The 24,953-nt window shown below is 41.9% G+C and overlaps 1 protein-coding gene across 1 annotated transcript in view; it reads left to right on the forward strand.

Moving 5' to 3' along the window:
* The first annotated feature begins 13,776 nt into the window (after positions 1-13,776).
* EGFR (epidermal growth factor receptor) overlaps positions 13,777-24,953 on the forward strand; it is a 153,692-nt gene continuing 142,515 nt past the window's right edge. Inside the window, exon 1 of the mRNA XM_080942386.1 lies at positions 13,777-13,908. Within this exon, the coding sequence (XP_080798512.1) occupies positions 13,821-13,908 (88 nt within the window). The 5' untranslated portion in view covers positions 13,777-13,820. The remainder of the gene's footprint in view (positions 13,909-24,953) is intronic.

Raw genomic sequence — 24,953 nt, forward strand, 5'->3', positions numbered from 1 at the left:
GAGGTGGCTCCTGTTGTCATTTCACAGGAAGGGAGGCAGGATTCGAAAAGCTATCTTTAAAGAAAAAAAAAAAGGTGACTGGGAAGCTGTTGTGCGGAGGAACTGGCTGTGAAAGGCTCTCTAGCCTACACCAAATGTGCAAGTTTCTATCGCAAACAGCGAGATCCCTATTAGCAAGTCCATCTGCAGAAGGCATGAACAGCGATCGTGGATGCCAGCCCACATTTGGACGGTTGTTGACCTTGTTTTCCCTTTGCAGCTGCTGCAACAAATAGCAGTTCCGTGGAGGGGGTGTGTGGTGGGAGGCAGTACGTATGTGTACAGCTGTGTATGCCGGGGCCAGAGGTCACCTCTGGTGTCTTTTCCCTCTATTGATCTCTACTTTATTTTTTGAGCTGTTGGCCTTTGTCACTGACCCTGACACTGGCTATTCGGGTTGGACTAGCTTGTCAACAAGTCCCAGGGATCCACCATTTTTATGCTTCCCTCAGGTTTGGGGTGAAAGCCACACACCCAGGTACCCTTCTTTTTGTTCTGTTTTTGTTTGTTTTTTAATGGGTGCTGTTATAAATCCAAATTCCACTCTCATGATTACAAAGCAAGTGCTTGAATCAATGAGCCATCTCCCTAGCCCAAGAGCAATTGTTTTGGAGGAACAGTATGATCTTTAAAGTCTGTAATTAGAAATCTCAGAGAAAAGTCCTTGCCACTAAATCATACCACTGGGAACCCCAAAGTTTTTCTAAGAGATAAAGTTATTTATTTTGTTTTCTCTATTCCATGAGACCATAAAGACTAATGGAGAGAGAGATGTAGTGAGCTAAACTCCACCTCAAGGTTTTCTTATTCTAGCTGTGTGTATCAAATTGTTTAGAGGACTTGCCATCTATCCCGATGAGGGACTTCACGGTAGACCCACATGGTGGAAGGAGAACAACATCTCCTACAAGTTGTCCTCTGATCACTACAGGCACACTGAGGTATCTACACAACAAACAGTGAGGAGGGAGAGTGAATGAATGGAATAAATAAGATAACAAGTGCTCAGTCCCTGGGAGCTCTGAAGACTGGTTGGTTGATAATCTTGTTCTTCCCATGGGGATGCAAAGACTTCCAGCTCCTTCAGTTCTTTCTCTAGTTCCTTCAGTGGTTTTCAAGTGTTCAATCCGATGGTTTGCTGCAAGCATCCTCAACTGTATCAGTATAACTCTGGCAGAGGCCCTGAGGAGGCATCCATATCAGGTTCTTGCCAATAACCACTTCTTGGCATCAGCAATACTGCTGGGTTTTGTGGCTGCATATGGAGAGGGTCTCCAGGTGAAGCAGTCTCTGGATGATCTTATTCTCAATCCCTGCTTTTCGATTTGCCCCTTTATTTCCTTCCCCTTACTTCCTTTGAGTGTTTTATTCTCCCCTTTAAAAAGGACTGAGGAATCCACATTCCGACCTTCCTTCTTTTTGAGCTTCATAATGTCTCTGATTTGTTTCTTGGGTATTCTGAGCTTTTTGTGCTAGTATCTGATTATCAGTGAGTGCATACCATGTGTGTTCTTTTGTGACTTGGTTACTTCACTCAGGATGATAGCTTCTAGTTCCATCCATTTGCCTAAGCATTTTATGAAGTCATTTCTAATAGCTGAATAGTACTCCATTGTGTAAATGTGCAACAATTTCTGTATTCATTCCTCTGTTGAAGGACATCTAGGTTCTTTCCAGATTCTGGCTATTATAAATAAGGCAGCTATGAACATGGTGGAACATGTGTCCTAGTTAGATGTTGGAGCATCTTGAGTATATGCCCAGGAGTGGAATAGCTGGGTTCTCAGGTAGCACTATGACCAATTTTCTGAGGAACTGCCAGACTTATTTCTGGAGTGGTTATATCAGCCTGCAATCCCAACAACAATGGAGGAATGTTCCTCTTTCTCTGCATCCAGCATCTGCTGTCACTTGAGTTTTTGATCTTAGCCATTCTGACTGTTGTAAGGTGGATTCTCAGGGATGTTTTGATTTGCATTTCCCTGATGACTAGGAATGTTGAGCATTTCTTTAGGTGCTTCTCTGCCATTTGATATTCCTCAATTGAAAATTCTTTGTTTAGCTCTGTACCCCATTTTTAAAAGGATTGTTTGATTCTCTGGAGTCCAACTTTAGTTCTTTGTATATATTGGATATTAGCCCTCTATAAAATTTAGGATTGGTAAATATCTTTTCCAATCTGTTGGTTGCCATTTTCTTCTTTTGACAGTGTCCTTTGCCTTGCAGAAGCTTTGCAATTTCATGAGGTCCCATTTGTCGATTCTTGCGTGTTCTGTTCAGCAAATTTTCCCGTACCTATGTGTTCTAAACTCTTCCTCACTTCCTCTTCTATTAGTGTTAGTGTAGCTGGTTTTACACAGAGGTCTTTGATCTACTTGGACTTGAGCTTTGTATAAGGAGATAAGAATGGGTCAATTTGCATTCTTCTGCATGTTGACTGCCAGTTGAACCAAGAGGATTTGCTGAAGATGCTGTCCTTTTTCCACTGAATGTTTTTAGATCCTTTGTTAAAGATCAAGGGACCATAGGGGTGTGGGTTCCTTTCTGGATCTTTAATGATATTCCATTGATCTACTTGCCTATCTCGGTACCAATAGCATGTGGCTTTTGTTAGATTGATCTGTAATATACCTTGAGGTCAGGGATGGTGATTCTGTCAGAAGTTCTTTTATTGTTGTGAATAGATTTTGCTATTCTAGGTTTTGTGTTATTCCAAATGAACTTTCAAATTGCTCTTTCTAACTCTATGGAGAATTGAATTCAAGTTTTTATGGGGATTTCATTGAATCTGTAGATTGCTTTTGGTAAGATGGCCATTTTTACTATGTTGATCCTTCCAGTCTATGAGCATGGGAGTTCTTTCCATCTTCTGAGACCTTCATCAGTTTTCTTCTTCAGATATTTGAAGTTCTTGTCATACAGGTCCTCCACTTGCTTGGTTAGGGTCACACCAAAGTATTTTATATTATTTGTGACTATTGTGAAGGGTTTCATTTCCCTAATTTCTGTCTCAGCCTGTTTATGCTTTGAGTAGAGGAAGGCTACTGATTTCTTTGAGTTAATTTTATATCCAGCCACTTTGCTAAAGTTGTTTATCAGCTGTAAAAGTTCTCTGATAGAATTGTTGGGGTGACCTATGCTTACAATCATATCATGTGCAAATAGTGATATTTTGACCTTTTGCTTTCTGATTTGTATTTCTTTGGCTGTCTTTTGCTGTCTAATTGCTCTGGCTAGTACTTCCGGTACTATGTTGTATAGGTAGGGGGAGAGTAGACAGACTTGCCTAGTCCCTGACTTTAGTGACATTGCTTCAAGTTTCTCAACATTTTGTTTGATGTTGGCTACTGGTTTGCCATATATTGCTTTTACTATGTTTAGGTACAGGCCTTGAATTCCTGATTTTTCCAAGACTTTTAACATAAAGGTGTGCTGAATTTTGTCAAATGATTTCTCATCATGTGATTTTTTTCCTTGAGTTAATTTATATAATGATTTACAATGATGAATTTCCATATATTGACTGATCCCTACATTCCTGAGATAAATCCTACTTGATCACTGTCAATGATTGTTTTGATGTGTTTTTGAATTCAGGTTGCTAGAATTTTATTGAGTATTTTTTGCATCAATGTTCTTAAGGAAAATTGGTCTGACATTCTCTTTCTTTGTGGGGTCTTTTGTGGTTTAGGCATGAGCATAGTTGTGGCTTCAAAGAATGAGTTGAGTAGTGTTTCCTCTGTTTCTATTTTGTGAAATAGTTTGGAGAGTATTGATATTACGTCTTCTTTGAACTTCAGATATATTCTCCATGTGACCCATCTGGTCCTGGTCTTTCTTTTGGTTGGGAAGCTTTTGATGACTGCTTCTATTTCTTTAGGGTTTATACGACAGTTTAGATAGTTTATCTGATTCTGATTTAATTTTGGTACCTGGTGCCTGTCTAGAAAATTATTAATTTTCTCTAGATTTTTCAATTTTGTTGAGTATAAGCTTTTGTAGTAGCATTGGATAATTTCTTGAATTTTCTCGGGTTCTGTTATTATGTCTTGCTTCCCTATTCATTTCTGATTTGGTTAATTTGGATACCCTCTCTGTGCTCTAGTTAGTCTGACTAAGGGTTTATCAATCTTGTTGATTTTGTCAAAGAACCAGTTCCTGGTTTTGTTGATTCTTTGTATAGTTCTTTTTGTTCCTATTTGATTTATTTCAGCTCTGAGTTTATTTCCTGCCTTCTACTCCTCTTGGGTGTAACTGCTTCTTTTTGTTCTAAAGCTTTCATTTGTGCTGCCAAGTTGTTAGTGTATGGTCTCTCCAGTTACTTTTGGGAGGCACTCAGAGCTATGAGTTTTCTTCTTGACACTGCTTTCATTGTATCCCATACATTTGAGTATGTTGTGCTTTTATTTTCATCAAATTCTAAAAAGTCTTCAATTTCTTTTTGTATTTCCTCTTTGACTAAGTTATTATTGAGTAGAGCATTGTTCAACTTTCATGTGTATGTGGGTTTTTTGTTTTTTTTTTTTTTTTGTTATTATTGAAGACCAGCCTTAATCCATGGTGATCTGATAGGATGCATAGGAGTATTTTGATCTTCTTATATCTGTTGAAGCCTGTTTGGTGACCGACTATATGGTCAATTTTGTAGATGGAATCATGAGGCACTGAGGAGAAAGTATATTCTTTTTTTAGGACAAAATATTCTACAGATGTCTGTTACATTAATTTGATTCATAACTTTTGTTAGTTTCACTGTGTCTCTGTTCAGTGTCTGCTTCCATAGTCTGTTCACTAATTAGAGTGGGGTGATGAACTCTCCCACTATTATTGTGTGTGTTGAAATATATGCTTTGAGCTTTAATAGGGTTTCTTTTATGAATGTGTGTGCCCTTGTTTTGGAGCATATATGTTCAGGATTGAGAATTTATCTTAATAGAATTTTTTTTTTATCAGTAAATAGTGTTCTTCCTTATCTTTTCTGGTAACTTTTGGTTGAAAATCTATTATATTTGATATTAGATGGTTACTCCAGCTTGTTTCTTAGGATCATTTGCTTCCAAATTTTTTACAGCCTTTTACTCTGAAGTAGTATCTGTCTTTGTCACTGAGATGAGTCTCCTGTATGCAGCAAAATTCGGGATCTGTTTATGTATTCATTCTGATAGTCTATGTCTTTTTATTGGCAAATTGATCCATTGATGTTAACAGATATTAAGGAATAATGATTGTTGTTTCCTGTTACTTTTATTGTTAGAGGTAGAACTATGTTTGTTTGGTTTCCTTTTTTTTTTCTTTTTTTTTCTTTTTTTTGGGGGAGGGGTTGTTTCAAGAAGGTCATTTTCTTGATTTTCCTATGGTATAGTTTCCCTCCTTGAGTTGGAATTTTCTATCTTTTATCCTTTGTAGGGCTAGATTTGTGGACAAATATTGTGTGCAATTTTGTCCTAGAATATCTTGTTTTCTTTATCTATGGTGATTAAGAGTTTTGCTGGATATGGTAACATGGGCTGCCATATGTGTTCTCTTAGGATCTTTATGACATCTGTCCAGAATCTTCTAGCTTTCATAGTCTCTGTTGAGAAGTCTGGTGTAATTCTGATCAGTCTGCCTTTATGTGTTACTTACCTTTATTCCCTAACTGCTTTTAGTATTATTTCTTTGTTTTGAACATTCAGTATATTGACTATTATGTGTCAGGAGGAATTTCTTTTCTGTTCCAAACTATTTGGAGTTTTGTAGGCTTTTTGTGTGTCCATGGTCATCTCTTTCTTTAGGTCAGGGAACTTTTCTTCTCTAACTTTATTGAAGATATTTACTGGGCCTTTGAGTTGGGAAACTTTTCTCTCTTCTACACCTATTATCCTTAGGTTTGGTCTTCTCATTGTGTCATATATTTCCTGGATATTTTGGGTTAGGAGCTTTTTGATTTTTGCATTTTTTTTTGTCTGCTGTCTCAATGTTTTCTATGGTATCTTTTGCCCCTGAGATTCTTTCTTCTATTTCTTACATTCTGTTGATGATGCTTGTGCTCAATTTATTCATCTGTTTGGTTGTATTTTCCTATAGCTCTTTAAGTGATTTTTGTGTTTTTCTTTAAGGGCTTCTACTTGTTTACCTGTGTTGTCCTTATTCTCCTGTATTTGTTTAAGGGAGTTTTTCATGTGCTTCTTGAGGCCCTCAATCATCTACAAGAGGTATGATTTCAAGTCCAAACTTTATTTTTCTGGTGTGTTGGGATATCCATTACTTGCTGTGGCAGGAGAACTAAGTTCTAATGTTACTAGGTTATCTTGGTTTCTGTTTCTTAGGTTCTTGTGCTTGAAAGATGTGGACCTGGTTTCATTCTTCTGCAAAAGTCTATCTATATTTTCCAGAAACATTAGTCAGGGAGGCTGTTTTGTTTTAAAAGATATTTGTTTGTTTGTTTGTATTTTGTTTATTTAATTTTATTTTCTAGTGCAATGACTTTCTCAATTATTATGTGTCCATAGCTGTATGGTTTTTTCACTAGATGCTCTAGCATGTTAATCTGTATGTCTTTTTGTGCCATTATTAACCTGTCCATACCACTACAGATGTGTAGTATATTTTGAAGTTGGGTAATATGATATCCCTAGCTGTATTCTTATATCTCAGAGTCTTTTTGACTATCCATGATCTTTGGTTTCCATAAGCCTTTAAGGTTGTTTCCTCCCTAGTTCTATAGAGAATTTCATTGCAATTTTTATGGGAACCATATTGAATCTATAGGTTGCTTTGGATAAAATAGACATCTCCACAATCTTAGTTCTGCCAATACAGGAACATGAATAATGTTTCTATCATCTGGGGTCCTTCAATTTTTTCCCCAGTATCCTAATTTTTTCCTGGTAAAGGTTTTTCACCTACTTGGTTGGAGATATGATTCTTGCCTTTATATAGATGGTGTCTTTCTAACTCTTACAGAATTGTGTCATGACCTTGTCTTGCCTTGAACTTATGAAAATTAGACACGGCATGCCTATGTGAGAGTTGTTAGTGTGGCTTAGGTATTAATCCTACTAGGTGCTTTCTAATCTTGCTAGATTTGTGGTTTGGTGCCAGACGTTTATTTAGAGAAAATGTCACCCATCATTACTTTAAGTATTAATTATGTTTCTATCTTTTTTTCTCATGTTTACATCATACATTGTACCTTCTATAGATGCCACATAGTTCTTCAATATGTTTCTCCGTCTTTACACTCAACTTCCATGATTTTTATATTGCCTTTTCATTTTTTAAACAGTACCTATTGTCTTATCCTCAAGTTTTTGATTCCTTCTTCAGACATTACCAGTCAACTAAGGCCTTTGATTACATACATTGTTTTACCTACAAGCTTTTGTTTTTAAACTCTAGCATTTCTCTTTGATCCATTCACGTTTTATTCTCTCTGTTTCCATTGCCCATTATTCTTATGTGTTGTCTACATTTTTTTCATTAAAACTAAAGCTGTTACCCATTTATAATGGTTATGTTTTTCACTTTTTAAAAATTATTTTCCGATCACTGCTACATTCTTGCTCTGTACTTTCTAAAAGCTATTAGGTCCTTTGTTGCCAGGCTGTCACTGAACTGTGTTTAGGGTCTCCTTTCTCAGCCTTCCAAGTCACTAAGACTATAAAAGGTAGCATCCCACCTGGCTTTCTCGTGCTAGTCCCAACACTAGCTTCCATTTTTGTTCAATCTCTTCAAGTTATGTCTTGACTTTTAGGATGCTGGGGTGATTCAAATGAGAATGACGCCCTTAGGCTCACAGATCTGAATAGTAGTTTACCAGGGAGTGGCACTATTTGAGAGGATCAGGAGGTTTGGCCCTGTTGGAGAAAGTATGTCACTGGTGGTGGGCTTTGAGGTTTCAAAACCTCATGCTAAGCCCAGAGTCTTTGTTCTCCAAGGGCCCCACAGATTAGGATGTAGCTCTAAGGATCTAGCACCATGATTTTGTACAGGCTGCCATGCTCTTTCCATGATAATAGACTAAGCCCTAGAAACTATAATCAAGCCCTCAGTTGAATGCTTTCTTTTAAAGTGGTGCCTTGATCATGGTACTACACAATAATTGAACACTGGCTAACATAGACACATTGTACGTTTTTGTTGAAGGGTAGACAGGATATACATAGGAGAAACTATAGGAATGAGGCTTTTAGTAGGTACCAGTACAATGTGGGGAGATGTGAAAAATCCCACAGTTCTTTACATCTTACCATATATCTCAGTGTTTTAGTGAGCTAGTGTCTCTGGATGATGAACTTCATACATGCTTCTTAGCTCCTCACCCGAGATACCTGGAAGAAGTTAGAGTTCTTTATTCCTTTTGTCCAACTATGCTGAACTATGTTAAATGCCTTCGTAGGTGGTGCCTCTGATAACCTCCCCCAGGCAGAAGGACTATATAATTATCTCCAGGATCTCCCTGTCAGGATCTGGTTTCCTAGATGTAAAACTCAACTTAATGTGTCATCCCTAACATCTTCCTAAAAGTGGACAGCTGTGGCATTTCCATACTAAGACTAGCATGTGTCAATTTCATTCAGGGTTTTCTAGCCAGGCACTGATTTCCCCGTGATCTGCACTTCCCTGTGTCCACCTCCCAATGCCAGATTTGTGGAGAGAGATGTGCTTCTCTAACCCACATCTTTGGTGGATGAATCTAAGGCACCTTGGCTCTTCACTTTGTTCAGCAGTTTGTCTGGTTAAGCTTTATGAAACTCTTCACTCCAGGATCTTAGGTACAAAACAGATTTGTGTCAGCATTTTGTCTCTTGGGATGGTCACCCAGAGTCAGGTGACCTAACAATAATGAATACAAGGCTCAGAATAGCAGCAGAGTCTGCTATCCTAGGGCCAGTAAATGTCAGCAGGGATCATCTGCAGGTAATGAGCCTTACATTCACAGGACAAAATTCCAAGTGTGTAAAGAGAAAAACAATGAAAAATAACTCTCCCTCAAACCCTCAACACCCAACAGGTCTCTTGATAAAAATTGTCACCAGACTCCTGGGTATCCTTAAAAATATATCTGTATGAAATATTATATACATATACTGTTAAATGAAAAGTTTAGAAGAGCACATTTTTTCATAATTTTAGAATTTGACTCATAATCTCCCTTAGCATTTGTTGCTCCTTTGAGGAAAACACATTATACTCTTGGGTCAGCTCATTCCATTCTTAGTAGATCCAGAGTATGCTTTTTAAGATATCTGCAAACTTGGAAATCTGTCCATCTTTTTCATTTTCCTCCCTTGTGTTGACTTTTCTCTTAAACTTAAAAGACACAACTTGTCTTTCTTCCTGTGAAACCTGAGAATTTGTGGAAATTAATATGTCACTCTTAGGAAAGTGTAAACTTTTGTTCAACATACCACACTCAAAGGCCTCTAATGTACCCACTTATCAGAAAAACAAAACAAAACAAAACAAAACAAAACAAAAAAAAAAAAAAAACGCTTGCTAGTATATCTGACAGAGAATAAACAGCTTGTTGTGAAAAGATGGGCACACTGTAGGGATTTGTTGTGGAAAGTGATCCTATCATGTGCTTGCTAGTATGTCAAGTCTGGACTTTATTCAATTTTTTTTCTTGGCCAAGCTGAAATTGTGGTAACATTCCTAATAAATTTTGACGATATGATAGAATGAAATCTGAGCCCAGATGCCAACATTCAGCAGAGACTCAGAGTTCCTTACCCTCTCTAAACCACAATGTCATCTTTCCATAATAAGATGGGAACAATAATGTAAGTTGGCTCATGGGTCATCAGACATACTGAAATGCCACCAGAGTTCAGCAGAGTTCGGAATGCTGTTGCTGTCACACCAGGATGATGTAGCAGCAGAGAATACTGCACCTGGGTTACCTGTACCATGTGTAGGAATTACCAACGATTTCACTTGGATTCCTCTCTACAGAGCCTGTGTGTGAAGTTCAGTCTATGCAAGACTCCTCTGTTTCCAGAAGAAGTCATTTCTGCCACCCTACCAAGTCCACTTTTATTTAACATAAGCACCAATAACTCTAGGACTTGCCAATAAGTACAAAGCCATCATGATATTACTCTTCATAGTTAAAGCCCAGAAGATTACACAGCACATGCAGGTGTCCTAGGGTGAAGTTCCAGAAGATTCCATGTAGGTGTCCTAAAGAGAAGCATATTTCATAGAAACTTTCTAGTTTTGTGCTCTGTGACTTCAAAGTATTGCTGATTCCTTGGTGATGGTCTTGAAGAAGCTTTATTTCTAGGAGCTGGTTTGCAGTTGGGTCATAAAGAGGAATGCTCTATCATGGGACCATATTGAGGGATGTTCTAACCATCAGCAGGTCACATCGAGGGATATTATAACCATCAGCTTATGAATGTTGTTGCTTCTTACTATGGAGGGAATCCTGAAGTCTTAGTAGACAATCACTTTTATAAGTTCATAGGAGAAATTTCTATATATTCTTAAAAATCAGTTGTATTTATCTTTACTGTTTATATTTTACTATGTGTTCATTATGACCTGTGCCACAAATTATATTTCTTGATAGAAAATATAGTCAGAGTTTAAATCAGAGTTCCAGCCCTGAAAATGTGAACATTGGAAACTTCACTATCTGCAGATTATTTTAAAAAACTCTTGCCATCCTCATTTTGTGTTCTACTCTTATGTTTCTTGCATGCTTTTCTCTAGTTCCCCTTTATTAAAACCCACATCCAGCAGAAAGACAGGACGTCAAGTGAGGGATGTGGTTGCTATACCACAGTCAAAACTCTGACCCATAACTATTCTGTCTGAAAGAACTGCAGGAAAAAAAAATGGAGAAGAGCTTGAGGAAAAGTAGATCCAGCAACGAGCCAAAAGTGGCATCCAGCTCAAGGGGAGGACCTAAGACCTGACACTATTACTGAGGCTATGGAGTGCCCACAAAAAGGGACCTATCATGACTGACCTCTGAATGACCCAAAAAGCAGCTGAAAGAGTCAGATACTGATATTTATACCCAACCAATGGACGGGAGCTAATGACTCCTGCAGTTGAATTAGAGAAAAGTTGCAAGAAACTGAGGAGGAGGGCAACCCTGTAGGAGGACCAGCAGTCTCAACTAACCTGAACCCTCAGGTAGTGTACACCAGCTGATATGAGGCCCCTGACACATTTATAGCAGAGGACTGCTAGGTGTGTATTCAATCAGAGAAGATGCACTTAACGCTCAAGAAACTGGAGGCCTCAGTATGTGGGGAGGTCTGGTGGGATTGAGGATGGGTGGGTGGGGACATCCTCATGGAGATGGGGGGGGGTGAAGTATAAGATGTAAAATAGCCAGAAGGTGGACAGGGAGGAAGATAATTCTGGAGTATAAAAAAAGATTAAATAAAAATAATAAAAAGCTGACTTAAGTTCATATTTGGAACATGTAACAGAAAATGGACACATGAGTTCCCTCCCCAGTGTGTGTCTCTGGGAACCAGGTACAAAATTATTGGCAACAGTAAAAGTTTTCTGAATGTGCAATAACTAAAGTCTAATTCAAAGATTCTAAACACACTCCGGCGTTCCGCAGTGTTCACCGTGTTGTCGTTCACACTGCCCTTGCTCCTATACACACACCACTCACCCTTTGCTCCGTGCATGCTGTCACACCGTGGGCACCAAGAAGTGCTGTGTCAGAGACTCAGCTCAGATGCAAGACTGCCATATGGTATGGCTTGCAACAATTGCACTTTATGTGCTCTTATAGAAGAATAATATCATAATACATAAAACAAAAACTTTTTTTAATATTCTCCTTCCATCATTACTTAGCATATGAGCTTCCAATGGGTGCATTTGGATTGTACTATGTTTAAATGTTTAATATTTAAAATCAATTTCATCTCTTTAAAAAAATGGCAACAGAATTTTAGCATGAGATTAGAATGAAATTTCCAAAATTGCCCTCCCTAAATATGTTTTTTTTTTCTATTTCATGCTTTGAGAACTGTAAATCAAAATATTAATTAACTCTGAACAATGTTACAAATGCTCTATATTCCACGGTTTCAAGTGTTTGGTCAGAATCTAATTTTTATGTAATAATAAACAAAGACAACTCACTGGTATGCAAATTTGCCTTAATCTTTAAGGAAGGGTAAAGTCATATGTATCCCAAAAATTATCTTAACATTGCGTTATGATCTGCCATTAGTAGATGTCCGATTTGCACACCTACTTGATATAAAATCCCTACCCAGGACTATATAAAAACTATGAAAAGCGGTTGCCGGTGGGAAAAGTTTAAGAAATCCCGCTCTGCTGCACAATGGAGGTTTCAGCGTATGAGAAGAACCCCTGCACAGGCTGGGTGAAATGTTGCTATTCAGGAGGCCACCTGCAAAACTTGGGCAGCAGCCCTGTCTTTGCGAAAGAAAGTCCAGTGTGCCTCCTTTCAGGCTGCGCGAAGAGGAAAAGGCTGGACTGGTTAGCAATGATTCCTGCTGACCAGAAGACCCACCGCAAAGGGGCCTAAATTAGGGGACCAAGTGACTTTGGGAAGGACTCGGACAATCTGTATTGAATGGGTACAGGGGACATTTCTCTGATAGCTAAGAAGCAGTGACATTAGTTGGTCTTTGCAGAAGGAATTTTGCTGCTGGCTACGCAGTTCAGGGGCACATTTCTACTGGCCAATTTCTAGGTGAACTTATCTGGCAATTTGCCTCCTGGTGTGTGGCAGGGCTAGCTTGGGTCACTGGAGGTTGCTGACTGTTCTAATGATATGCCCACTGTTGTTTGCTTCAAGTCTTTACTTTTGCGAAGGAATTTGCCTCATGTGTACACTGCTTTGCTTTTCAAGCCCTCCTGGCTGGTTCCAGGTGTAGAAAATGCCATGGTTTGCTCCGCAACACGCACGCATTCACCCAGCAAACATACCGAGGCTCTTCTCTGTGCCAGGAATTGTCCAGCCTTCTCTGAGAAGTCATGGAGGGTTCTTGATGGGATCTGAAGGACCCTTGGACTTTTGAGCGCCACTTCAGACATGAGGCACCCCCTCTGCCGCTCGCTGCCAAGTCGGCCTTATCCTGCTGAGATCCCGCTGTTCAGCAGGTTGGAAAATAATACACAACCTGTGCTCTGTGGTTGGGCAGTTGGACAGTTTGTAACGGAGGTGGTCCAGAGTTGCTCGGTAAATTGGAAGAAAGAAGATGTGAGACACAGAAAGAAGAAGGGGACCCTGATCGATTTGGCTGGACTTCCTAGGTCCTAAAATGCAGCGGAGTGGCATCCCAACTCAGAAATTAGCCCCAAAGACCACCCACTGCCCCCACCGCATGCAGCCAGGACTCGCCCCCAGAGCCTTGTCTAGTGGTGGTGAAGGCTATCCACCACCACCTTCCGGACACTGCCTGCTTTCGATCCTTGCGGAGAGCGCTTCCTCTCTCCTGACTCTCTCCTCCTCCTCTCCTCTGGATCCCTCCTCCTCTACTTAGTCCCTCCTCCTCCCCGCCCAGCCTCCCCCACGTCCCGACCAGGGCGAGCTAGACGTCTGGGCAGCCCCAGCGCAACGCGCAGCAGCCTCTCTCCTCTTCTTCCCGCACCGTGCGCTCCACCTGGGCTAGAGCGTCAGGAGCGAGTCCCGGAGGCTGTCGCCTCCCAGTCTGACGACGGGTCACCTGGACGCGCGCCTGAGTCCGGCTCGGGTTGTTGCCGACGCAGTCACCGGGCACGACCGTGGGACTCCGTCTGTCTCGGATTAATACCGGAGAGCCAGAACTAACCTCTCCCGGGCAGAGATGCGACCCTCAGGGACCGTGAGAACCAAGCTGTTGGTGCTGCTGGCCGCGCTCTGCGCCGCAGGTGGGGCGCTGGAGGAAAAGAAAGGTAAGGGCGTGTCCCACCGGCCCGCGCCCCCTGCGAGCTCGATCGCCCAGTCCCAACCTCCGCTCCGGACTCCGCGTCCCCAGCCGCCCGCCCCTCCTCTTCTGGCTCCCAAAGGCGGCGGGGACCTTAGGAGGAACTGGACGTTTCATGTCTGGAATGGGCGAGACTGGGGCGGCCAGAGGAAGGGAGACCTGGCTTGGGGCGGAGGGGCTGCCGGAGCAGCGTGGGAGCCGCGGCTGTGCGCTCCGGGGCTCTCGACTGCTGCCAACTTAGTTGCCTCACTTTTCTGCGCTCAAAAGGCGTTCGGAGCAGAAACGTGGTGCGGGACACCTTGAGGCGCTGAGCATTGGCGCACGTGTGCCCGGTACTGTCAGGGAGAGCGCAGGGACCCCGGATCCACAAGGGGGGGGGGGGCATGTTTCGCCAGCACTGTCTGGGAGTTGAGGGACTGGAGTAAGAGCCAAGGCGCCTCTGGTCAAGGTCGGGACCTCTGAGGCGCGCGGTTTCCTGAGCGCGTCCCCAACACCTCTCTTCTCCGTCAGGGTTTTTTCAGGACCTGGTAGACTGAGTCCCAGCGTGGCTTGCCCTTTCGCCGAATTAACAGCAACTGTGGGAAATATCTTTGTCATTAACTCTGGGACCTCTGGGAAAAGATGATGCTGGTGGTGATTTGCTTCTTCGCTAGCAAAATAAATAAATAAACAAATAACTAAACAAGGAGGACGTTGGGGGTGGCGGGGGATGGGGGAGGGGGGCGATCCCGCCTCTTGGGCATTGAGCACGCCAGGGACCTGCTAGGTGCACTGGTTGGGGACCAAGGCTCCCTGCCAGATTGGAGCTAGTCTTTTGGGATGGCTGATTCCCTGGGATCCCGGAATTTGCCTTTTCCCAGAAGCTTGGGCTTCTGCAGCATGTCTTGGCTTTGCAATGGTATGGCTGACCTCCTTGTGACAGCTGGGTCCTTGTGTGTAGTTCATCCTTGGTGTTTCAAAATGAGGCCGGTAGCAAACTTTCTTACTTGTTATCTGAGATGTTCCCTCTTGGGTTTCTTTTTCTACCCCCTCCCCCCCCCCCGTCCTTTTTGAAGCGATTGATATTAGGCCAACTAAAATGTAACCCCTAATTAAAAAGAAACAGATTGATGTCCATGGATCACATGCGCCAACTGTCCAGACGGAACACGAACAAGTCTGGCTTCATGACTACCCGACCATAAACCCACTTGACACGAGAAACATGCCTCGGAAGGTTTAATTGCACAATTTCAAAATCCAGCCGCTCGGGTTCCAGGAGTCAGGTCTGCACTTGCTGTTGATGTCATCGGCATCCAAGTTGGACTTGGGGGTTGGTGCTCAGTGCACTTTTGTTGGAGGGGGTGTAAGGCGCAGTTCCCCCAACTTAACTACACAATGAAATCATTTGGGTTTAAAAATCAACAAGCAAAACAAACTACACCTCTGCTCCAGTGTTTAGCGACCACGTTAAGCATTCAGATTTCTTGGCTCTATCTTGAGAGTTAGAATTTTTAAACACTCTTGTAGCATTTGATGTGAGACTCACTGGCACAAATGACAAAAGACTGATAGCAACTCCAGGAAGATTACCACGATGGTTTTGAGAAGTGGGAGTCTGGGAAACCTTGCTACACAGGAAAAAGCAAGGTGAAGTGAGTAAACAGGGGCGTGCTTTTCTTCACAGGTAGGGTCAGTGTCAACTTTTCTTCTTGCCTTCCTTAGATGAAGGGCTCCAGTCTTCATCAGTGAGCCTGCCCATGGGACTCCCACCCCGAGTTCTCAGTCTTTCCCACGAGAGCCCCTGTAGAGCACCTCTGTCTCCCTTCGGCACCGTGGTTCGGTGTTACTCTTTTGAACACAAATATTCATCTGGTAAAGTAACATTAAAAAGGCTAAGTTCTAAAGGGCAGATTATTGAAAACTTGAGACACACTTTCTGCAACATACTGAGAAAAGATTTGTTTGTTTAATTGGTCACTTTTGTTCCAGACTGGCACCCTTAAGTGTATCCGCCATACTTGGCCTCAGAGCAGACACTGCTTTAAGCGTATTGCCCATCCTTTCATTGTGTGTAGTGAGTGGCGGGTCTCATCCATTGTATGGCGGAACCTCTGGAGAGAGAAGCATAGTGATTTTTCCCCCGGAGGTAGTAAGAAGTGATGCCAAGGTTCACTACCTTATTGTAGGAGGGCCAGGCTAGGTTAGGTGTGTAAATGACTAAGTTTTGATGCTGGAAGGATAAGGACCAGGAAATGGGCATTTGAGGATCAGTCCCTGTCTGAAGTTTGCATGTTTAGTGGCCTAGTTTCCTGTTCATAGATGCTGTGGCCTCCTGGGTTGCCTTTGATGGGGGCAGTGTAGTCACAAAAACAAAACATGGGCAAGCTTTTGGCTTGTCCTTTCTGAGCAAGTTCCAACTGTGCTCAGGAGAAGGCACTTCTTTGGAAAAGGGCTTGTGTGCATTGTGAATGAGGAGAGCAGGGACCCTCAGCCTGAATAAGACAGTGAAGTTTAGAGGTGGAAAGAACTTAAAGGAGATTTCAAAGGCTTCTCAAGACTGTCTGTCTGTCTGTCTGTCTCTCGGAAGGCTGGGTCTTGGGAATCCCAGGCCTGGCTTTATGTCCAAGAAGCTTATGTTTTCATTCCAGGTCTGGGTTAGGTGGATAGCCCCACTGGAACTCCAGGATTCTGAGGTCTCTTTTCTAGATTCAGTAAATGTCTATTGCTTGCCTAAGATGTGCCAGACATTATGAGTTTAAAGGGGGATCTTGATGGTTATCGTATTGCTTCTAAATATGTGGAGTTCTTGAAATCACTAATTAAACATTAATAATCTCCTTTTCAAATATGTGTAAGAGACCTGTACTCGGACTGACTTGGTGATGGTGCACATTCACAGTGGTAGAACGTGACACTATCTGAAATCAGGTGGTAGCACCAATAGACTCAAAAGCTTCAGTTGGCTTTGTGTACTTAACCGCATAATTCATAACTTTTCTAAAATGAAAAAAGTGCTGGGTCTGGAATCTTAACCTCTGAAGGCTCTATCACTATCAAATGTCTGGTCACTGTGTGTGCTAAGATGGCTCATTCCTACCAGTTCCAGCCACTTGCTTAAGAAACTGTACGGGCACTATCAGAGGGTGGGATTCCCTTCTTGCAAGTTTATACTTCTGGATGAGTTCTTCCGAGATAGACCTAGAGTCCAGGTACCCTTTCTGACTCTGTTCAACTTTTCATCAACAAGAGGCTAGACTTACAGTGTGGGAATGTTATAATGCCTTTTTGGTATCCCCAAATTAGCCCTGCAGTTTCATTGCTACTGAAGGGTCCCCACACATGAGCTGCATTATGTAATTATGTACGTTTATCACTGTTGTTTACCCTTTGAATATACAGACAGGCCTTGGCACCTATAACTTTTTTTTTTACACTTTTCTTTCTATTTGAGCCACTCTAGATAATTTGTGTGATGTTACCTATATTTTGAGGTATGAGAATGAGTTGGTCTTGATATATCCCTTGAAGTATCTAAAAGCTATTTAGTAGAAGACAGAGTGAAAAATCATAAGTAAGTGTGCAACAGAGTCATAGAAGAAATGGAAGATCTGCACAGGATAAAGGATGCTTTTCAAGAGTTTTGCTTTTAGATTTTCCTAAGGAGACCACGAAAATCCCTAAATGGGAACAGTCATATGGGGCAAAAAGACCACAGGTTACAGAAGTGCCGTCGAGAGTCGAGTTCTGGAAAGCACACTAGTGAACTTCTGAGGTCAAGTCAACAGGAAAAGAGAGCATGTTCTATACACTTCCAGATGAGCTCCATTAATCTCAGCACAATGTTGGATCTTCTTCTACATGAAGAGACTTACTGGAGGACTTAAAGAACTGCCAGGAGGTGGGGCTGGTGTTTGACGTCTCCAGGATGTGAAGCCTGGATTGTTGGGTATCAGTGGAAACAGGGAGATGGATGACTGTTACAGGTGACATGAAGCAAGATGAAGGAGGATACAGGACAAGTGACTGGGAGACTGGTCTGGAGGCAGATCTGACAGTGTTGTAGGGAACACTTAGGGAATGGCAAGAATGCCAGCTCAAGATACAAACTTCCAACCTGGAAGTCTTGGTAGTCACTGAATCCATGCATAGGGCTGGAAAGTTGGGAAATTGTAGAGTACAGGAGCTGAGTGTGAGTTTAAGGTCTGGATGCATTTGGTGTGAGGTATTGAGCTGGGAACATCTACGAGACAGTAGATTTTAAAGCAACAGGGCCTTCCATCACTTTCTTAAATATTTTCCTTTTTGTTTGTGTCACTGGCCACAGAACTACTGGCCGCATGGCACCCTCCTGTGAGATGCTCACTGTCGCACCAATGTTAAACTTGCCAGGGTTGTGGATTTACTCCTTCTCTCTGTATTAACACAGGCTTGTTTTTAGTTATCCATCTCTTTAGTTGCAGTTTGGTCACTCATGTGCAATCGTTAGGCATGTTGGAAACCATAATGTTTATACATTGCTGGACACCCTGCAATTCGGATCTTCCCTTCTTAAGTCATCAAATGAAATGCCTTCTAAGAGGAGCCCAACATGGCAGAGTATGGGAACAGTCATCTTTACAAGCATATCTTGTGTTCTGGATACACCAGAGGGGAATGAGAAAGTGGTGCTTGCTCTCGGAGGACCTAACATCTTGGCTGAGCTAGGGGAGGAATGTGTGCAGAGAACCCTGTCCGGTCATGTTTAACAGATGTGATTTGAGATTTCTATTAGAGCACACAAAAGAGAAGATCTAATTCCTCCCACATTGCTAGGAGTAGTTACTCAAAAAGAGATAGTTGCACCATGTCTCCATTTTTTGCTGTTCTCAAACAAAATGAAAAGAATGTGGAAACTCTGGACAGCCCCAGTACACACACCAGCAACATTCCTTTCCTGGCCTTCTGTCACCCTGAAGTCCTTTATAGTAAATGTTAGTGATTTATTCTTTTATGTATGGTTTAGTTAAAGTGCTGTAAAGAAAGTTATTACTTAAAGTGAAGTGCTCTGACTTCAAATCGACACAATTTAAATATAAGTAGTATTATTTTTAAGGTAACAATAAAATATGAAGAATTAACTAGAATCTCTAGACTGTACTTGGGAAATTTTAAAGTTTCCCAAACCTTGCTATGGGTGAGCAACGAGATGATTTTATGTGCTTTATAAATCTCCTGTTACAGCAAGCAAAGGGCACAACATCTTCTTAATAGTAGGCACAATAAATACATATTGAATCACAAGGATCCCGTCCCAGAGGCCTGCCAAATTACACTATTTGCCACTTGTGAACTGAAAGATGCACGTGGTGTACACATTCACTTGTTTATTTGCACAGCTCACAAAGCAAACAGGCGTATTCATAAAGAATAAGAAAAAACGTGGCTACGGCTACTGCTCAGGCACCGATGCCTCGGCATAACTAGGGGACCTCTGTAGTGACTCAAGAAAGTCTGCAAAGCACTTCACTTTGAAAGCAGAAATATAATGCCAGACAATTTCACCGCTAAAGTGAGTATGCGTGCACTGAGTGGATGACGTCATGATTACTTGGACAGCTGTTTCTTCCTGTGCTGCTCTTCAGACGATTGCAAGTGTTCCTTCCCTGCAGTCCACACTGGGGCAAAACTGATGACACCGCGATGATCTCTAGGAACGATAAGATGAGATTCCTAATGGCAAACTGAATGGTGCGCTTTCCTTACCCATCATAATAATTTTTCATTACTTCAGTGCCATGAATATTAGGACTCTATGTATGTGCACATATGCATGCAATAACAATTAATTAAAAAAATAGATGCCTGGATTCTGAAATCGAGAGGGGAAAGGTAAGTGGGCAGGTTTGGAGAAAAGGGAAAGGAACAATGTTGTAACTATATTATAATCTCAGCAATAAAACAACTAAAATAAAATCATCCACTGAATTTGTGTAAGTCCTTAAGGACAGGTGTCCCTGGATATTTCATGTCACTGAAAGACTTCAGAAGTTTTTTCTTAAATTTTTCTGATGTCAAAGCCTGTTTCTGTTTATTTAAGGAAAATAGTAAATTCTCACAAGCTGTGGGGAAATTTATCTTAATCACACTTAGCGTTCCCTAATTACATACCTGTTGCCTGATTTAGCCCCATGCCCTATTACCCATTGTATGTGCTTAAATTTTGGGCTGAGCACAGTCATTTAGCACATGTGTGGGTGCGTGCATGTGTCTGCTTACATACATCCCTGGAGCACGTGTGTGTGTGTGTGTGTGTGTGTGTGTGTGTGTGTGTGTGTGAGTGAGTGCATGTGTCTGCCAATGCCTTAAAGTGGAGATCAGAGACCAGCTTGTGGCAGTAGGCTTTCTCCTTCTACCATGTGGATCCTGGAGATCGAACTCAGGATTTCAGGCTCGGCAGCAATCACTGTTATCCTCTGAACCATCTTGCTGGCCCAAATATTACTTTAGAAATTAGAATCTTGATTAATTTTCTAAACATGTTAGGTCATAGCTTCTGTCTGCTTGACAGGCCTAAAAATACTTGCAAGAAAAATGGGGGCCAAAGCAGCCTGGTTCAGCTGTTGGAACAGTCATTGGTGCCTGTGGCGACATGTGGCCATTCAGCAGCTGGGTCCATGGTGGTCACTGGGTCAATGGTGGTCACCAGGTCACTTCTAAAATTTAAAGGAAAGCATACAGTTAAACTCAGTAGAAATTGAAACAGCTATTCTGAAACAAAACAACAAACTTTACACACATATGCACACACACACTCACCAGGGATGATTTGTTCTCAACATAATATCTCATATTAAAACTATTCTGTCTCGGATGAGACCTGTGACCAGTAACTTTTTTGTTTTAATTTAATTTAATTTTTTTTTCTTATTCAATTTTCTTCCCACTCACTGCCCCCTCCTGGTCACTCCCTCCTGCAGTCCTTCCCCCATTCCCCTCCCCTTCTCCTCTGAGAGGGTGAGAGCCACTCGCCCCTCCCCCACCAGGCTATCTGCCTACCCTGGCACTTTGTCTCTGCAAGGCTAGGTGTGAGCATGCACTTTTAAGGGGAAATCGTTATATACAACAAATTATTCACTCAGAGGAACTCTGTTGGTTGAATGAATGGAATGTGGAACGTGACGTAAGTAGTTCACTCTTGGATGGTGAGGTACCTTTCCCCAAAGAAATGTCTAAGCATAGTGTTATTTTCCTTCACTGAGAAGGAAGAAACATTTTATCACTGCTGATTCCCTCACAGCGGAAACTTTTCGGGGCTCAGGCAGAAATTCCTGCAAAGCACGTTCCTGTTTCATGATTATCATGTGAAATAGAGGAAAGTCCCGGATGTCGGTGGAGCAATGGATCTGAAGTTATTGTTCTACTGTCGCTATCAATCATGTCAGTGAGAAGATAGGTAATTGATTTTTCAGCCTGGAGTTGATGAACATTTCAATACACAAAGTCTTTCAATGAGCAGGCTGTTAGGTTGTTGGCTGCAAGGCAGCTATAGTAATTAGACCTTGAAAGTGTGTCAAGTTACCTGCCCAAATGTGTGCTGGGTTTTCTGGAGTGAATAAAATCTTGCAGAGCAAAGGCAGAACCGAAGGCTGAGCGATGTGGAGGATGAACCAGTGGTCAGTCAGTGAGGTTTTGCCTCAATTTTACCCTTTTAAACACAAACCTAGTAATATGCCTGACTTGGAGAGAGGCAGTTGAGTGGCAAAGGTCCCAGATGGTTGATCATCTGACTCCAATCTTTTTTCACGGCATAAAACCCTTGGTTTCTGAAAAAGACAATTTTAGTTTTGTTTGGTAATAGGTGTGGCAAAAGCTTCTAAATTTTCGTAAGATTGCTCAGTTGTAGAAATATAAGGCTTATCCAATATAAGGAGGGTAGTATTGTTTAATGTCACATATCCAAGACCTGGTGCATGCTAAATCAGCCAGTGGCCGTGGGGTAAAGGAAAGGTAACTGCTAATTGCATACTCTTTCTCTTGCAAGGTTTGGAGTTTTGTGTATGGTTGTTTTCTGTTTGTTTGTTTGTTTTGTTTTTTAATCCTCGGGAAAAAAGAGAAAGTTTGGAATTTCTTGAGCCTCAATCAAAAAGATTTTGCACATTGGTTTCTTCTGTGGCGTACAGTCTCTCATTGGAATGATTAGCCAAAAGGCAAAATGCTGCCATAGACATGGGGTTGCTGAGCGGCGAGGAGCAGCACTGTGTAGGATGCATGTTGTAGGCTCGCAGACCTTTCCCAGGTGATGATCTCTGACCAGGATTTACATGCTCATTTATATTCATAGGGAACTTCTGAGTATGTACCTACCTCCTTGGCAAGAGTGCTGACCACAAGGTAGTCACACGTCGCACTCACAGGAAGTTCTACTGAGCCAGAGAAGGGCCCCAGATCAGTTAAGAGTACCCTTAAACAGAAGAGATAATAGTTAATTAATGCCCAGACATTTGGACAAAAAGACGTCAAGCATGCCACCTTAGTGGCGTCATTCTCAGCAGTCAAAGAGAACAATTAAATCATTAAGTCGGTGTCTGCCTGGGGAAGCAGCTTGGCATAGCAGTGTCCAGGTGCAATGGGTCTCTAAGGAAACAAGTATGTCTGTACAGAAGTCCACTGAGTTTCACCTGCACAGACTTTTGGGCTGTCTTGTATAAAATGCAGAATCCCGACACACTCCTGATTGTGTCCGACAAATGTGACATCGGGACAAATAGGAATCATGACACAAATGTACAGCGTGCACTCCAATCCAGGCTAAGTGACCGTTTGTGCTCACGGCAGACAAAGCTGGCTCTGCAATTTTGTGTAGACTCCGGCTCTCTAATGCTCTGTTATTATAATCACTATTATTATTTTACATCAAATGTGTCTGGTCATCAGCTGGTTACAGATGCCTGCTGGGGTGCCCAGATTTGTTTTTCACACAGAACCTGTGTCTGTGTCTGTATGTTCTGGTTGTGAAATCGCATGGTTTTTGTCATTTACTGAAATTTTTATTTTAATGGAGAAGACTGCAGTTGTTGATAGTTTTAGAAACTGTTCTGAAAACAATAAAGATCAGTTTATATGACTACTAATCATAGTTTTTCGGGGGTAATAATACCTCTGCTGGCTCTTTTATTTGTCTTCTGTGAGATAGGGTATCATTATAGTGTTCTACTGGCCTTGAACTTGTGAGATTCCTGCCTCAGCCTCCTGAGTGTTGAAATTCTAAACGTTTTGTTTTTAAGGAATGGCAGATTTCTAGGAGCTTCTAAAACTTCTTCCAAAAGATTCAGTATTGACTTCTGTCCTCCCTGGCCCCCGCCCCTGCCCCCGTGGCACCATCCTAGCAGAAAATTTATGTATCTGTATGTCCATGTCTCTGCCTGTTGCTAACCCAGGCCAGGAGTTTGCTGTTTTAATTGGCTGGGGATGCAATGGCATGGAGACGATGTCTTTCCCAATACCGTATGTAAATTTTGTGAGGAAAAGTTCCTGGTCTGCAATATGTGGAAGCCATGGAGTCATGATAAGAGGTATGGGGAGGACTTAGGGGAGGCAGACAGAGAGATGGGGAGGGGAACTGGTGAACTGAACAAACCCTGTAGTCTTTTGTGTTGACTTACATGTGCTAAGCTTAGGTTGTGTTCAAGTAACAAGGGGACCGTCTACTCCTCCTGCACAAGTCACATGGGGACCATATTCCAGTCTACTCCTCTTGTGCTTCTTGATTGGTTTGTGTCTTTACTTCAGGTCCAGGTGTGCTACATGAGGGTCATTGGGAAGCAGATGATGTCCTGTGTCTTAATTTAGGTGTTGTATGCACAGGCATATGAATTTACTGAAACATTTTTAAAGCCACAAACGTCAATGTGTGCTCTTTTCTACATAGACATCACACTGTCAACATATGTGAAGACTGTCTATGGTGCCAATGTACTCACAACTGCCTGATGCACAGAACAGATACAGGGCAGCCCTGTGATGATTTCACTCCAGTGTGCAAAGCTGTTTACCTTGTAAGCCTGGGAACCTAAGTTCAGTGCCTACAGCCATGGAAAGGTAGAAGAAATCCAGCTACACAAAGTTGTTTTTAGACCTCCACACATATGTCATAACACATGTACCCTTCCCCATACCTAAAACAGAAAAAAAAGTTATTGGGCAAGCCACAATGTTGTCAGAAGGTCCATAATCCCATGTAAAGTATTGGACATCAGAGACAAAGCAATTAACCTGCTCTTTCTTTGAGGATAAAGACCTGTAAGATCCCTTTAACTCAGAATGATCCTCTTTGTGTTGTTACTGCAATTCACACCAAGCTCATTTCAAATTACACTCAGGTTCTACGTGGAATAAAGTAGCAGCAAAATAAGCCCCTGTGTGTAAGTTCTGCCACTGGAAGCCTTGAATGTCCACAGACACTCAGCAACTACAGAAACTCTGCGAACAAAAGATCTTTCGGCAGGGACCCATAGGTCCCCTCCTTGTTCCCATCCAGTCTCAGCCTCCATATGCAAAAGAACCACATTCAGATAGACACTCAGAAATGAGCTCGAACATCAGCACTGTGAGGCGAGAAAGCACACAGATGACAGAGTAAAGCCACAGCACACTGTCAGTCCTGGGGCAGCTTGCTGAGCCTCTGTGCCTGCCCAGCCTCCTAAGCCCTGATTCCTACACCCAGTGTTGCTCTACTAGCAGGGATAGTTTACTTTAATAAATTTTGGAAGAACCTTTTACATACATTTCATCTCTCAGGATAGTTGACTCAACTAGCATGCATTAAATTCTTCCTGCATACTGCTACACGTTTGACTATGGGTTGCATAGGAAGATCATATCCATCTCTAAAGACCATAAAATTCAGACTTCATTCATTCCATTCCATTTCTGAAAGTGAAACTTAAGTCCAGTGAGCTTTGAGAATGCCTCAGCACTGAGGACAAGGATAGCTGCAAAGGGCCTGGGTGCATTTGCATAACATGTGTACAAATGTCGCCCATACCTTCGCTC

The sequence above is a fragment of the Micromys minutus genome, assembly GCF_963924665.1.
Source record: "Micromys minutus genome assembly, chromosome: 1".
In the NCBI taxonomy this organism is placed as follows: domain Eukaryota; kingdom Metazoa; phylum Chordata; class Mammalia; order Rodentia; family Muridae; genus Micromys; species Micromys minutus.